We start from the raw sequence: 16,312 nt of genomic DNA, 5'->3' as shown, positions 1-16,312 counted from the left end.
AGGGAGCCTGTGAAACTTCTGGGATAGAAAACAAAGTACTTACAACCAGTTGCTCATTCTAACTGATTTCAAAGGAAAAATAATGAAATGAATATGATATCGAGAAAACAGTTGTCAGGCTGTGGTGGCCCACTCCTTTAATCCTAGCACTCAGGAGGCAGAATTAGGTGGATCTCTGTGAGTTTGAGGCCAACCTGGTCTACAGAGTGAGCTCCAAGACAGGGCTACACAGAGTAACCCTGTCTTAAAAAAAACCCAGCAGCAGCAACAACAACAACAACAACAAAAAAAAAAAAGGAAGAAAGAAAGAAGAGAAAGAAAGAAAGAAAGAAAGAAAAAAAGAAAAGAAAACAGTTGTTGGGTCTGGAGAGATGACTCAGTTGCTAAGAGCATTTGCTGTCCTCCAGAGGATCCAGGTTCAGTTCCTAGGACTCATATGGTGGCTCATAAAGCTCTGTAACTTCTGGTCCACGGATCTGATGCCCTCTTCTGGCTTCTGCCATTTACATAATGCGCGGTTGATTCTTTTATGGGTTGCCAGTTCTATTAGATTGATAAAAGAATGAACAGAGGGCTTTCTGAAAGTTAGGGATCTTTCCATATTTACCAGAAGGTCGGTTATTAATTTATGTGATTTTTCACTCCGATTTTTCTTGTATCTTTAGTCCATATTGTAAAGCATTTTAGCGGACAACTTAATTCTCTGTGTGTGGGGGTCAGTGGGCACTCCTGTGGAGGTCAGAGAGCGCCTTGCTGGAGTTGGTTTTCTCTTTCTACCTTGTGGGTCTCGAGGTCAAACTCAGGTCATCAGACTTGTTGGCAGGTTGTCTTACCAGCTGCTGCCTTCCTTTTGAGTATTCTTTCTCTCTCTCTTTCAGAGTCACCTGTTAGCTACCTGTCTTACTTGGTCTTTCTCTGTCTCTGGTCTCTCTTTTCTTGTGCTGTAGATATTAAACTCCTAATTCTCCTGCCTCAGCCTCCTGAGTGCTAAGACCAGAGGTGTGTGCCTCGTGCTTGGCCAGTTAATTTTTTTTTTGTTTCTCCCGGTTCTTTAAAAAGCCCCATTTGACTTTAGAATATAAGAACATTAGAAATTTAGGAGTCTTATCAGAGTTTCTTATCAGTGGTGAGGATATAGCTCAGTGCTGGGGCCTTGTGTAGCATGTGTGGGACACACTCAGGGTCCTGCTCAGTGCTGGGGCCTTGTGTAGCATGTGTGGGACACACTCAGGGTCCTGGGTTCAGTCTTAGCACTGAAACAATTGCATATAGCAGACCCAGCTGAAGAGCCAGCCTTTAGTCAGGTCTGTGACACATGCCCGTAGTGTTAGCACTCAGAAGGCTTCTGCAGGAAGATTCCAGTACTCAGGAGGCTGAGGCATGAGGCCAGACTGGCTCACAAGACTCACTCTGTTTTAAAAACAAAACAAAGCAAGAGCTGGGTGTGGTGGTGCACACTTGGGAGGAAGATCTTAGGCCGCCATGGTTTTTGAGATGTGTTCCAAAACCAAACCAAACTGGCCTCTTGAACTCTGGGACACCCACCTAGTTTCTGGGGTGCTGGGATTAAGGGTGTCGCTACCACACATGGCCAGTAATGATGTTTTGAAAGAAAGAGATGAAAATCCTTTGGTTATTGCCTTTTAAAATTGAAAAAAAAAAAAGACACAGAGCAGAAGGAAATAGCTGAGTTGGAGTGTCTCCACAGGTGGCCGTTAGCACGGGACCTGGGTGCTGGCTTCCAGTGCAGCAGCAGCCTGGAAAACTGTGACTGCCGTGGAAGCATTGTTAGGACTTTCGCTTTATCTGTTCTTGGTGACTTTTTACTTCTAGGGTTACCTAACAACTGGTTTTGAGAACAATATTGACAGGGGTTGGCTCCATACAAACACAAAGCAGATTCCCCAATTGACCGGCTCTCGTTACACACTGAGTGCTGATGGCTTCACCTCCTGCAAGACGTGCAGATGCGTAAATCATTCCTTCTCTCAAGGTTGCCTTTTGTTTCCAGAACACTTAACAGAGGGCAGAAGTGGTAGGCTATACCTGAGAAGAGCAAAGCATCATTAAATATAGTCAAACATCACTTAAAAGCTGCAGCCACCAAGGCCGTCTCAAACAGGAGCGTTCTTTTATGTGACCCAATTGTAAAACAAAAACAAAAGAAAAAGTAAAGAAAAAGCAATAAACAAAACTCATTGCATGTACAGAGATTGGCCTGATGTCCTTGCCAAAGTGATGAAGCCCAGGGAAGCTTGAGGCCTCTGTTGTGGGCCCCGTTGGGGCAGAGAAGGAGAACTCAACTCTAGGGTGTGCTTAGGAAAGTCTCGAGTGACGATGCTGGCAAGGTACAACACATTCCCGACACCTGTCTTCCGAGAAGCCCGAGCTGGCCAGTTCTGCAGTCAGCGGATTACGGAGAGGGGCGAGGAAGAGCTGCTTATGACCTGGGTTGCAAAACTGGGTTTTGTTTCCTGCCTGACTTAGAATATGCTCTTTGCTCTTTGGTAGATAAATGAGAAAAGATTTTGATTTCCAAGTAAATTCTGGGGTAACCAAGATGCGTGAAAGATGTTTTATCTTCTCTCCTGCAAGAACCATTTTTCTCATATTGGTGTGGTTATGACATTTTTTTTTCAGAATTGCATCAAAATGTAGATTTTCTTTTTTTCCTTTTGGTTTTTGTTTTTGCCTAATTATGTAGCTTTTGAATTAGATCCTTCTATATTCTTCTGTGTTCTTTTCACTGTGAGGTTGGGGGTTTGTGTGTGAGCCTGGGTGTTCTCTGACTCCATCGTACTGTGGTCCTGTGCACCTTCTCAGGTTTATTTTCCTCCTTCTTTGTTGCCTACTCTCTGTGCATGTCCATGCCTCCTTATTTCTTGTCTTTTGTTTTCTTCTTGTTCTACTTAAACAGGACAATCAATTTCACAGGAGGTAAAGAGTCCTTTACCTCCTTCTGTGCCACGTACTGTAGAGGGACCACTTGGCTTGGAGTTTCAGAGGTTACAGTCCAAGGTCAACCAGACCCATTGCTTTGTGCCTGAGGCTGGAAGATCAGTGACTTGGGAGCATTGGCAGAGCTGCTCACCTCAGTCAGCTAGGGAGCAGAAGGAGCAGAGGGACCAGGACAAGAAGAGCTCTCAAGAACACCAGCCCAGTGACCTGCTTCCTCCAATGAGACCCTATTTCTGAGAGTTTTGTTACCTCCACCCTCACAGTGCAGTCACGTGGTGAATCCCTCCGGCGCTCTGCGCACTGGTGAGGTTAGAGGCTCAGGAGTGAGCTGTCGCAGTGGCTGCGCCCGGCAGCCGAGGCCAAGCTTCAACATTAGGCATTTGGAGAATACCTTACCCCCAGATTGGAACAGGATTGGCTTAGGTGCAGAATCTCACATTACCTCTGTAACTGAGAACAAGGTTTCTCATCCTGAGCTTTTGTTTTTCCTCATAAAAGAGAAGAAATACCTTTCTTATAAGTGGAGTGTGGTTCAGTGACAGGCCCAGTGGTCATGGCTTTTTAACATAACTTATTATTCCCATAATGTAGCATACAGAGAGCATGTCGTATGGAAAACATCAGAGTTGGTGTCCAGAGAAATGCAAGCTTTAAGTTTTCCTTTTGTATTTGACTTTTATGCAACACTAGAGGTTTTTGGCAGGACAGTGATTGTTTTTATATGACCCCTGGACGCTCTCGAAAGCCAGTGGCCTCTGATGAGATTGTGAGAAGGGTGTGTTGATGGCTTACGGCGGTAGAGTCTGAGTAGACACAATGATTGTCTTCAGGCTGGAGACTCAGCCCAGTGAGCTGGGTGACGGGACAAGAGGGACCAGTGACTTTGCCTGAAAGCTCCCTGGCAAGTTGCTGGGAGTTCACACTGAGGCTGGGGGGTCAAGAGGCTGATGTTCATGGGCAGGGGAAGTGGGAACACCCCTGCTTAGGAAGGCTGGGGCTGCACAAACAAGCTCCCTCACCCCAAGCCTGTTCTGGGTGCTCTTCCCTGCCTTAGCTCCCCGCCCCACATGTTAGTCATCTCTGGGAATATCTTCACAGACATCCAGGAATCTGCTTATCAATTTCCTGAGTATTTAAAAAGTCAACCCAGTCCGTTTTTCAGCTAGGATTAGCCATCAGTCTTGAATAGTGGGAGTCTTTCTTTCTATGCCAAAGCCCAGTGAAAATTTTTGCTCCATCAGAGCCATTATTTTTTACTCAATTAAAATCTGTCTAAAGTCACATTTGTGAGCAGCACTAGAGAGCAGCATCATTGAGAGCTGTGCAGGAGATCCGCAGCTTTATCTTTGTGTTCTGGTCCATAGGCGCTGCAAGAGCCAGTCTTCGTCTGTGGCTGCTGTGTGTCAGTCACCGTGGCCCTAGAAGGGTACATTCTGAAGCCTCCCGTATCTCTTCCGTGCTTCAGTTTCCATGGAAGTGGCCCACCATCAGCAGCAGGGGTCCATTTCAGCACGGCTTTCAGTCCTTGTTTCTCTGTTACTATGGAGACTGCCTCGAAAGTGACAGAAAAGCCAAAAGTTAAAAAACAACAGCAACAAAAAGCCAGTGATTCATTAACAAAATATGATCAGAACTGTATGTGTTCATAGCCGTGTATTCCATAACTCAGCGTGACTCTTAAGCAAGCGTGCGAGACACGCTTCGGACTTCACATAGAAGCCAAGTTTGCAGTTTAACAAATGGGGTGGAGCCCCGGGCGAAGCAAAATGCTAAACAGAGGTTTAAGTGAGCGCTTGCTGAAGGTTACCTAGAATGTAAGGGACGAATGGGTGGTGGGCATCACAGTCCAAAGCAGTGAACCCAGCTGCGGCCTGGTGCGCAGGACTAGAGAGCAGCATCATTGTGGGCGGCACCATGTCCAAAGCACGTGGGTTATTATGTGCGTTTTTTTTTTTTTTTTTTTTTTGTGTATATGATTTGTGTGTGCGCACCCGTGTGTGCGTGTATCTGGCACTGAAGGAACATTGTGGAAAAGGGGGCACAATGATTGAGCCAGAGGACCAGGAATTCTACTGTGAGAAAATGTCTTCTATATCGGACAGGGAAGTTAGCTGCACCTATGAAATCTCAATGATGTGGTCACCTAAACAAGATCTGCACAGTGACCGCATGGCTGTCCTTCCAGCGTGGGTGAGGGGACCACCACGATGACTGCTGAGAGAGGGAGATCAGCCTTCCCCAGGGACGGCCCCAGTCAGCCTGAAACACACGCACATACAAGCGTTAGGTCTCACTTGTCCGTCTCTGAATGTCACACGTCAGCCCGCTCTGGAGAAGAAGCAGCCCATGTCCCGCTCTCCTGTGGAAGAAGAGCAGCAACTCATTGCTAATGAAACAGCCCTGCAGCCTACACAACTCCGTGTAGTTTAGTTCAGAATTACCCGGAGTGGTTTTATTCTTGGATGAGGCTGGATGTTTGTGTGTTCTGCGGTCTGTCAGTCCCACGTCACTGCTCACTGACCAGGCATTATGTTCGCTCCTAGTTTTGAGTTGGAAATTCAGTGCTGCCTGAACTGGGGCTCCTCTCACCCTCAGAACTTTCTACACAGTTTCATGTATACCTGGCTCTCCCTAACGTACCGAGTTTCAGTGCGCATTCAGATAGTAGCCTGTCAGCTCAGGGCAAATGAAACCCTTGAGGCGTAAGGTTGAAACCATTTCCAAGTTTGACTCCCAACAGTTACAGATGTGAAGAAGCAGTGGTTTGGGTAAAAAGAAGTAAATTGCTAGATGGGGCAAAAAAAAAAAATGCCTGTTTCCCTCTTCCAAGGCCAGACCTGTGCTTTGTCCATTCAGGAGAGTCGAGCCCCACGCGCCGGGAGGCTGTGAAGAGAAGGACAGCAGAGTACCTCATGCGTGCAGAGAGCATCTCCAGCCTCCGCGCCACACCTCAGCTGGATGCTGGACTGCAGGTATGCCAGGCTTCTCTTCTCTTTATGTTCCTTAGTCTCCCTCCCTCCCTCCCTCCCTCCCTCCCTCCCTCCGTCCCCCCTCTCCTTCCTTCCTCCCTCCCTCCTTTCTTTCTTTCTTTCTTTCTTTCTTTCTTTCTTTCTTTCAGCTTTATTTTTAACTTGAATATCGAGCATTTTGGTCTTTAGATTTTTTTCTGTAATTTTCTTAACTTGTCAGAAAGGAAGCCACAAGGTAGAGTAAGAAGGCCTCCCCCTGCCCCCCTCCCCCAATACCTGTCTCTGCCTGGGTGGATAAGGATAAGAATTTAAGGAAGACTGATTCTGGCTCATGGTATGAGCAGCTTGTTCTCTACGTGGTCATGGTGGGAGGCATGGAGCTCAGAGCCTGCTCACATCTAGGTGGAGCAGGAAGCAGAGGGGTGAGTGTGGCCTCTGCAGGCTTGCTTGTTTTCTTCTTCTTCTTCCATTCTGGACCTGAGCCCATGGTGTGGTGCCATTCACACTCAGGGCAGACCTTCCTTCCTCAGTCACAGAGATGCCCAGAGGTGACAGTGCGGATGAAACCATCACACTTGTGTCGTCCTGATCTCACCATCATGAGACGCCGTGGCTTACTGTCCACCGCCCTGCTCTGGGGCCTCTGAAGCCACAGTTCTCTGCACGCCTGTGCAGCTTATCAGTGATGTGGAAACTATTGTGGGGAGAGTCGTGTAAGGATTTGCTGGAGGCCGCCTGGAGCTGCCGAGGCACAGTGGTGTAGGGATGTTGTAGTCTGTTTAGGACCACCTCAGCCCTGTCTGCATGGTGTAAGGCTCTAGAAACATTGTTGCTTTGGGCCTTTATGTCAGGTCTGTCTGCCTTTGACCAGTTTCCAGAAGTAACTTTTTTTGTTTTAATTTTTTACTAAGATTTTCTGTAAATGAGTGTTTATTTCCTTAATTGATCCAAAAAGCAGGTAGTCTTGGTATGTTCTGTGACTTGCAGTCATGAAAGAGACAACAAAATTCTTTAAAAATTGTGGTTTTTAGTATGTGTGTGTGCGTGTGTGTGTATGTGTGAGTGTGTGTGTGTGTGTGTGTGTATGTGTGCGTGTGAACCCATATAGTGGGACTAGGTTTTCCCTGTGTTGGTCCTAGGGATTAAATCCAGGTTGTAAACTTGGTAGCATGTCCTTCACCCGCTGAGCCATCTTGCTGGTCCTGCATATGGTTGGCATAGACACTTCCCTGTGTCTGCTTCTGAATCTGGAAATGGGGGTTGCTCACGCTCCTTTGCTGGGCAGTTGCTGTGGCTGTTCCTGATTGTGGGTGCAGAGCTTTTGTTCCCCCCAGAGCAAATGTCTTCCTTCTTCATTTTGTTTTGGGGACACTGATGAAAGCATCTGTCCTATGGCTTCTGTCCTTCCTGTGCATCCCTGATCAGTATCCTACCAACTATCCATGGAGTCTTTTTGTAAGATTTATTACCAAAATTATTACTTTATTAGCCCATACTGACTCTAATGGTTTATAACATTCTGTACATGCATATAACACATGTGGAGTCATAACAATTAAACACAAGGCCTCCTGTGTAGCTCTTGATTTGGAGAATCAACCACTCTGTTGGATGAGTCAGAATCTCACTTTTAGCATAACTTGTAATGGAAATAAGCTGAGGTCTGAGGAGGAGAGCTGACTACACCAGGCTGCCCATTCATTCAGCGTCTTTTAAGACTTAATGTGTAGCATCCCTGCAGACACACGTGGGAGCGTCACAGAGCATGACACAGCTGCTCTTCGTGCAAACCTTACAGCTGGACTGAAGCCAGCTGTGCAGCTCAGGAGGCAAAGCTCTGAGAGTGTCCAGAGCTGACAGTGGTGGGAATTGTCCCTAGGGCCGAAAGGTTTGACTGCCGGCTCTGATCTGATGGGGAGTTACTGTTTGTTTCTGCATGAGGGCAACTGGAGGGGAGCGTAGACATGCTATCTTTCTTCATGCTAAACATTTGCTTTTCATTTCCCGCTTGTGTGTTTTTTGTGAATCCCGTCTGCACACTGCTCAGGAGTAGGCTTGAGATTTTCTTGAGATTAGCTTGCTGAACCCGTTGTTTCTCTCCTTTGACTGTCTTTGGGCCTGAATTTCAGTCAGCATGATGAGGATTGGTGTGAGCAACTCGGCCCTTTTCCTTAGGTGCTGTGCAGAGCAGATGTGACTTCTGGTGAATCCTTGTGCAAACATCTCTTTGTAGCTGTCTCAGTAGATAAAAGGCTTTAACATTGTTGGTCTCCACCTTCCCCTCTGGGGCAGTGGCTGTCCCCTCCCTCTTAGGTGGAAAATGTGGAAATCATATCATATTGTAATCATATTCTTTGCAAACAAATGTAGGAAAGGAGACCAACAGAACACTTTCCCAGCCTTGTCTCGTTCATTATACCTAAAAGGCTCCAAGAAAACTGGAGAGATGGGTTTCTGGTAGAATCTTGACTGCAGAGACAGATTGCTTTTATTTTTATTTTTCCAAATTGCGAAAGATTTAAGATAACATTTTTGCCTAAAGAAAATTTAAAATCAATTAAGTTTAGTGAATGTTCAGTAAGTCATCTAAACAGAGGACCTAAGGCATGTAAATACCATTTTATCCTGCAGTTACTAGGAGCGAGTGAATGTCGCCACGGATAGTGTTCTGAGCACAGCTGTGTCTTTGCTGGTCTGTTGGCTGATGTGCCGGGTGTCAAGGGAAGATGTTAAACTCAGTGAGAGGGTGCAGGCGTGGGACTGAGCAAAAAGTGGTTAAAGGTCAGGTGTGCTAGCCACTGAAGGGAGAGGGCTTGTGTTCAGGGACTCCATGCGCTGGGTATTGATGTTCTGGGTTTGGATATATATTTATTGGATATTTATTTATTTATCTGGTATTTTTTTTGAGACAGGGTCTTGCTGCATAACCCTAGCTGGCCTCCTGTCCTCCCTCCTGCAGGGATCTTAAGTACCTAGCCAGAGTCTGGATTCTTGATACCTTTTCTTTCCTTTTGTTTGTTACTTATTTTCCCCAACACCATTGTCTACCACCAGGATATTTTGAGTTGCAGCTAGCTCCATTCTGAGTAGGGCTGGTAAGCCAGCATAAGCAGTCCCTCCAGGGGGCTTGTGGGAGGTCCAGAGTCTTAGGTGCCCTCCTGCATCTGATTTTTCACTTTGGTAGCCCTCAGATGATGTGTAGAAACACTGTAGTCTGATGGCCCTCAGACGATGTGCAGAAACACTGTAGTCTGATGGCCCTCAGACGATGTGCAGAAACACTGTAGTCTGATAACTCTCAGACGATGTGCAGAAACACTGTAGTCTGATGGCCCTCAGACGATGTGCAGAAACACTGTAGTCTGATGGCCCTCAGACGATGTGCAGAAACACTGTAGTCTGAGGAATCCTGTGCCTATAGGTAGGTGGAGACTACAAACTGAGAACACTGAGTTAAAGACTGTGGGCAGGTCAACCAGCAACCTAACAAAACACAAAATTCAAGGAGAAGCCAGGCAGTCTTCACTTAGCCTTAGAGAACAGAAATAGCAAGCAGATTTTAGCTGTGTGCTGACTGCAGATAAGGGGCACTGGCTGTGAGCTCCGCAGGAGCTCTGTGTTCCAGACGCCTGGTTCCTTGGCCATTGAGTTGTGCGATCTTGCCATCTCTGTTGGGTCATCAAACCTTCTTATCTGTGTTTAGTCCCGGTATAGATGGCCCTAACCATTCCATCATGACATCATCTGCTATAGTACCCCTTACATATAAGAGAAACATTTACTTTTTACATGACAGGCATCAGCTTTGTTGCCTAGGAAATCGTTCCCTGCTCCTTTGACACAGTGTGCTGCGATTACCACTGTTGTTAATAGAGTTTATTATTTCATTCATTTTGGGACAGGGTTGTAGATGGAAGTTTCTGTCTTGCCTGGTCCAACAGATGTTCAGTCCCAAAGAAATACACAGGGACTTTTTATTTGTTTGGCCTATTAGCTCAGGCTTTTTACTAACTAGCTCTTAAAACCTAAATTAACCCAGAATTCCTGTCTATATTTTGCCATGTGACTTGGTACCTTTTTTCAGTGAGGCATTCTCATCTTGTTTCCTCTGTGTCTGGCTGGTGACTGGGTCTCTGCCTTTCCTCCTCCCCAAATTCTCCCAGTCTGGTTGCCCTGCCTATACTTCCTGCCTGGCTACTGGCCAATCAGTTTCATTAAACCAATATGAGTGACAAATATTTACAGTATACTTGTGGGTGTGGGGTGTGCTGCCCACGTACTCGTGGGTGTGGGGTGTGCTGCCCACGTACTCGTGGGTGTGGGGTGTACTGCCCACGTACTCGTGGGTGTGGGGTGTACTGCCCATGTACTCGTGGGTGTGGGGTGTACTGCCCATGTACTCGTGGGTGTGGGGTGTGCTGCCCACGTACTCGTGGGTGTGGGGTTTGCTGCCCACGTACTCGTGGGTGTGGGGTGTACTGCCCACGTACTCGTGGGAGTGGGGTGTGCTGCCCACGTACTCGTGGGTGTGGGGTGTGCTGCCCACGTACTCGTGGGTGTGGGGTGTGCTGCCCACGTACTCGTGGGAGTGGGGTGTGCTGCCCACGTACTCGTGGGTGTGGGGTGTGCTGCCCACGTACTCGTGGGTGTGGGGTGTGCTGCCCACGTACTCGTGGGTGTGGGGTGTGCTGCCCACGTACTCGTGGGTGTGGGGTGTGCTGCCCATGTACTCGTGGGTGTGGGGTTTGCTGCCCACGTACTCGTGGGTGTGGAGTATGCTGCCCATGTATTTGTGGGTGTGGGGTGTACTGCCCAGGTACTCATGGGTGTGGGGTAGACCTACCAGGGGCTACACCCTCAATACTGACTCTCCTGCCCACAGAAGCTAACAATACAAGGTTTTTTAAAAATGATCCTTTATTTCATAATTCTTGTGTTCTGTCTCTGATCATAATCTTGCAAAGTGATTTAAAGAATAGAGAGAAGTTTTATGCCTATTGCCTTTGCTGTTCCCATCAGTACCCAGCTCTGTCTTATGGCTCCTTTTGCACACAGAACATCTGCTCTCTCAGCTTAGAAAAGGAGAGTCACATGTTTTCTCTTGCCATTCCAGGGCTGTGGATACTGACACTAAGTCTGGACTTTTGTTTCCCTGTCCTCCACATCGAATGCTTCTCTCACTGGAGCAGACTACTTATGTCTCTTACTGATTTGTACAGTCTTAGTTTTAATTGCTGGAATGAGATGGAAGGGTTTATTTTGGCTCATTTTGGAGGTTTTAGTTTATGGTCACTTGGCTCTGTTGTTGCTGGCCTATGGCAAAGTCCTGTCCTGATTGAGGGCCTCTGGTAGACATAGGTGTGGGAGGCAGGTCTCCAGTGATGTACCTCCTTTTCTCCACTTAGGTCCACTCCCTTGATCCCTTTAACACAGCACCCTTGTTTGTTTGTTTGTTTTTTCTAGACAGAGTTTCTCTGTGTAACAGTTCTGGCTGTTTTGGAACTCCCTCTGTAGACCTGGCTGGCCTTGAACTCACAGAGATTCACCTGCCTGTGCCTCTCAAGTGCTGGTATTAAAGGTGTGGGCCACCATCACCTGTACCAACCAGCACCCTTTTAAAGCTACGAATCCATAGGTGGATTTATTTGTGACGTCAGAGCCCTCAGGACCCAGCTGCCTCCCCTCACTTCTGAACACTGCTGAACTGGGACTGAGCCATCAGCCTAAGGGCGTTAGGTAGCATCCACAGTTCAAACCACAGCATGGAGTGGTGTAGTAGAGGTTTTTGGAGTTCTTTCTTTGCTGTTGTAAGAGGTGAAGTAAACTGTGTTCTTTGGAAACTGAGAGACCAGTGAGCAGTGACTGAGACGTGAACAGAAGACAGGCTGCCGTGTTGGGCTATGCAATGGATGACACATCACTTTCCTTTGGTATCTCTTTTGCTACAATTACAAGCAAAATTACTTTTTCTTGGTAATGCAGCATGGTGTGTGTGTGTGTGTGTGTGTGTGTGTGTGTGTGTGTGTGTGAGAGAGAGAGAGAGAGAGAGAGAGAAAGAGAGAGAGAGAGAGAGAGAGACAGAGAGACAGAGACAGAGAGAGAGACAGAGAGAGAGAGTGTTTTTGTCTATGTGCTGTATGGTAGGAGGATTGTTAGCAGCAGGGCAGGGAGCTGAGGTCTCTCTAGGATCCCACTGTCTCTCTCTGATGGAAACAATTCACTATTGCACGTTTGCCCTTATGCAGGAGTAAAATAGCTATTATTAGAGCAACTTTCACTGTGAGCACCTCAGTCTGTGGGGATGGGAGGATAGAGATGAGGTGATCCGCTGTAAACCACAGAGAAGAGACTAATAGTTCCACGTTTAACACTACCGTCATGATACACATTTGTATGCGCAAGCATTCTCCTTAGATTTTCAGAAGGCAGCATGCATTTATTTTCTGACATCTACTTTAGTTTCTAATGAAATGGGATATCAAATAATGTTTGTTGAGACATTTAAGAAATTTAGATCATATCATCTAAAAAGATTATTGTTATCTAGCACAGTGGAGATACTTTCTCAAGTTAAAGTATCTCTAAAACATAAAAGTTGAGGCTGAGGAGGGCTCAGTTGATAGAACGTGAGGACGCTGGATCCCAACACCCATGTAAAAAGTTGAGCATGGCACTGCATGCCCATAATCCTAGCACAGGGGAGGTGGGCACAGGACAGCAGATCCATGGAGTGTGCTGATCAGCCAGTCTAGGCACTCGGTTAGTGAGAGACCCCTGCCTTCAACAGTAAGATGGATTCCAGTGCTGACCTCTGACCTCCACATGCAAGTGCACACACATGTACACCAATGTGTACACACACACAGCCTTAGCCAAATGTAGTACTCACCTGTAATCCCAGCGTGTGAGAGGTAGAGGCATGAGGGTCCAGAGTTAGAAATAATCATGGCTACAAAGCAAACTCAAGGCCAGCCTGTCTACAAAATCCAATCCAAACCAAACACCCCCTCCCATATTCCAACATCTCCATTCCAGGTGATCTAGGTTCAGTCTTTGTTGCTACACCCAGAGATAAGGAAACAAGCTGAAGGCAGTAAAAAAACGCTTTCCTTAGACAGTTTCCCAGCTGGTAGTTTCCCCATTATAACTGATACCCAGTTCCCCCAGGCGTTTTCTCCCCTCTCTTCTGCTGCTGCAGCACCCCCCTCCCCCCACAAAAGGTGACTAGGGTGCAGTTCTTCTTAGGAGCTCTGTCTGGCCATGCCGGTCTTCCCAGGGACCTCAATGTCCAGAGCGGTTGTCTTGGGAATTCCCTCTTCATGCTTGAGTATTTCGCTGTCCCTTCTCTATTCCTCTGTTCTTATCTAGTTTGTCCATAAGGCCTCTGCCCCGTGTGACAAGCCCTACGTCTCCTGACGTCCTTGGGAAATCACAGTTTTACTGTGAGAAGTAATTACAGGGTTCTTCTGGACGTAAGTGCCCACTGGAGGTGTCTTTCTCTTCTAATGTCTTTTCTTACTGCCAGCGGAAAGCTGACTGGAGTTTGGAAGTTAATACTGTTTTTAACTGTACACTCAAACAGCCTTTTCTCATGTTCATTGATCTTTTTTGTAGCTAATAGACTGTTTCCCACATCGTAGATATTTAAATATTTGAAGAAAAGTTTTTTCCCTCATAAACCACCCCAACCTTTGTTCTAATAATTGCTGGTTGTTATATTGATGGAGCATTTATTTTTTTTCCACCATTGTTTGGCGAATTTTTTTGGTTGAACTTGAATATGCTGATTCTTCTTAAAACATATGGTATCTATTTAAAGATCTAAGCACTTACTTCATTTTATAAAGAAGCACTACAGGACTAAAGTTTTTAGGTAAAATAACACCTTATGCCTCTTCTGTTCCAAGTAAATCTGTTAATTTTTTTCTTTGTTGTCTTCTTCTAAATTACTTCTGGTCTGTCTGGGGCAAATGCAAGGTTGTCGTTGACTCTGGCCCACTTACTCGATTGTTAGACATTTTCATGATATCTCTAAAAACAGTAGCAGCTCATTAATATTTCTTTTTGAAAACCTGTTTTCAATGTTATGGCTTATTTACTTGCGCTTTTGTCTTGCTTTTTCTTTTTGATTTTCTTTATTTTGATTCTTTATTTTATATTACAGACAAACAGTAACTTTCTCCTTTTATCTTCCCTTCTCTGATTTATGATAAATTTAGTTTCTTTGGCCTGACGTTTGCTTCAATAGGCAATCTTCCTTCAAGTACCTCCCTGATTGATGTGTAATCTTTGATATCTCCCATTAGCCTCCAGGATCACTAAGTTCAAGGCCCCCTTGGAACCTAAGGAGCCCTGCCGAGGAGCTGAAGGCCTTCAGAGTCCTTGGGGTGATTGACAAGGTAATTCTTCAGTGTCTCTTCAAGAGTTCAGTCATAAATCGGCTGCATGCTGACTTTCTGTCTTTGAAGCTTTGGATCTTAAGGATATGAAACAAAAGGAAAATGACTCAAATGCATCTGCACTTTAAAATGCCCGAGCAGCAGGGGAGCTTTGCTTCAGCATTCACGTAAGGTCATGCAGAGTACACTGTGCCAAGGAGAAGGTGTGCATTTGCTGGCGTTCTGTTGAGTAAGGGGTTTTAATTTCCGAAGCGTGGTGGTAGAATAGTGCGCTTTGTGCCGTTAGTTTTGTGAATTTGCAGCTGTTAAACATTAATCAGTACAGTATCCTAATGGTCAGAAGGAAGCATAGACTTCCTGGTGGCTGTCGTTTGTGAGCGCCACTGTGTGCCCACCCCCATAGTAGGAATTTCCATAAAGTGGTTTATGGAATCCCTCTTACAACCCCATTATCTGCATCTGGATAGGAACGTGATGCAAAGACATGGAGGAACTTGCCCAGAAATCCCCTAGCCAACTTGGAGGAACTTGGTTGATTCCAGAAACTGCTTTCCCAGTATATTGAGCCCCTTCATACACACACACACACACACACACGCACGCACGCACGCACGCACACACACACACACACACACACAGGCACGCATGCACGTATGCACACATGTGCATACAAAGCTTGGTGACATATCAATATTGCCAAATGTTTATCAACACTAAGCCTGCCAATTTTCATGCTTTGGAAATACTAGATTATTCTGTCATTATAACTTTAAGGAAAATGCCACTTAATGTTAACATAAATGAGTCTTGACCTCTTGACCACTCGACATTGTTCCAAAAACACCTTAGTGTTGTTCGTTTTGGGTCACCCAATGCCACTTGTCTTCTGAAGCGTTCTTGTGAGTCCATGGTACCTTTGAGCAATCCACAGTGCAGCTCGAGGAGCTTGGGCAAGCGCTCACAGTTTGAAGTGTCCCAGAAAGAACATCGAGTCAGAACTTTCATAAAGTAAACATCATTGTCCCAGATAAACCAGTGCCAATGAATCTGAGCTTAAAGAGCTCTATGCAGTAGGACTTTTTGTGTTGTTACAGAGCCTGTGATACTCTGTGGCTGTTTCTGTGGCCTTTGCATCATGGAGAACATTCTGTTTGAGAGTAGACTGAATCAGACAGTAATTTAGTAGATTCAGGTGTTGTGGTTTGGTGCAACATGCCATCTTCCTGTGCTGTCTCAATGCCTCTTAGAGTTGTATCTTATGACTGTGGCGAGCCTCAAGTCACACTAAGTTCTGGTAATTGCCAGGAGCCCCATAGATGAAAGGAAGCGGACCGTTGGCAGTGGAGGAATCCCTTTGCTGTAGTTGAGGCAAGGCCTTCGCTGTCTGTCTCAGTCAGCCAGTGTCTCTCAGATGCCGTTTTCTAAGTGGTGAGAAGGAGCTCTGTGTCTGGGGACCAGTCAGCTTTGCAGGCAGTTGTAGCTCACAACAGCATCTCTGCTGCTAAAATATGAGCAGGTGGATTTTCTGTTGTACTAAGGAATACCTTAAATACGTGTCTTAGAAACTTGGGGTTTGGGAGAAAGATGTTGAATAAATTCAGATCTAGGAAACACCTACAAGGTATGACAGTGCTGGTCGGGACATCAGTTTCTCTAATTCTGTTTCATTTTTGTGTTTGCTTTTTGTGAATTATCTTGTGTTGTTTATTAACTTAGCAAGTTCAGTTTTGTATTGAACTTCATTAGGAAATAAATTTCATTAACCTCCATCTAGAAAGTAAATGAAGTATTTTTATTATTGCCGACAGTGTGGACTTCACAAGGTCAGTGTCGTGCTGTTTCATTTCTTACCACGTTCTTTGTGCCTAGAATCATGCCCAGCACACCCAGCATGTTGTGCAGCTGTTGAATGAGTGAATTGAAAAGAATTTAAAATACATCGTAGAGCGACACCTACTGGTGTAATGTGGGGCTGCTCCCTAGAAC

General features: G+C 45.9%; 1 protein-coding gene across 6 annotated transcripts in view; it reads left to right on the top strand.

Annotated features, from left to right (window-relative positions):
• The window catches only part of Rps6kc1 (ribosomal protein S6 kinase C1), a 144,953-nt gene that overhangs the window by 69,456 nt on the left and 59,185 nt on the right, over positions 1-16,312 (top strand). For 3 of the 6 annotated variants that reach the window (XM_041635391.1, XM_041635392.1, XM_041635390.1), the window contains exons 7-8: positions 5,815-5,930; positions 14,234-14,326. The exons of 1 other annotated variant lie outside the window; for it this stretch is intronic. In XM_041635391.1, the coding sequence (XP_041491325.1) occupies positions 5,815-5,930; positions 14,234-14,326 (209 nt within the window). The remainder of the gene's footprint in view (positions 1-5,814; positions 5,931-14,233; positions 14,327-16,312) is intronic. 2 more of the 6 variants (XM_041635393.1, XM_041635394.1) reach the window with 2 other exon arrangements.

This window comes from Microtus oregoni, unplaced genomic scaffold, assembly GCF_018167655.1.
Source record: "Microtus oregoni isolate MIOR12 unplaced genomic scaffold, Mior012 000047F_ref0000412, whole genome shotgun sequence".
Taxonomy (NCBI): Eukaryota; Metazoa; Chordata; class Mammalia; order Rodentia; family Cricetidae; genus Microtus; species Microtus oregoni.
The sequence above is the reverse complement of the archived record's forward strand: the minus strand, read 5'-3'. Positions and strand labels throughout refer to the sequence as shown.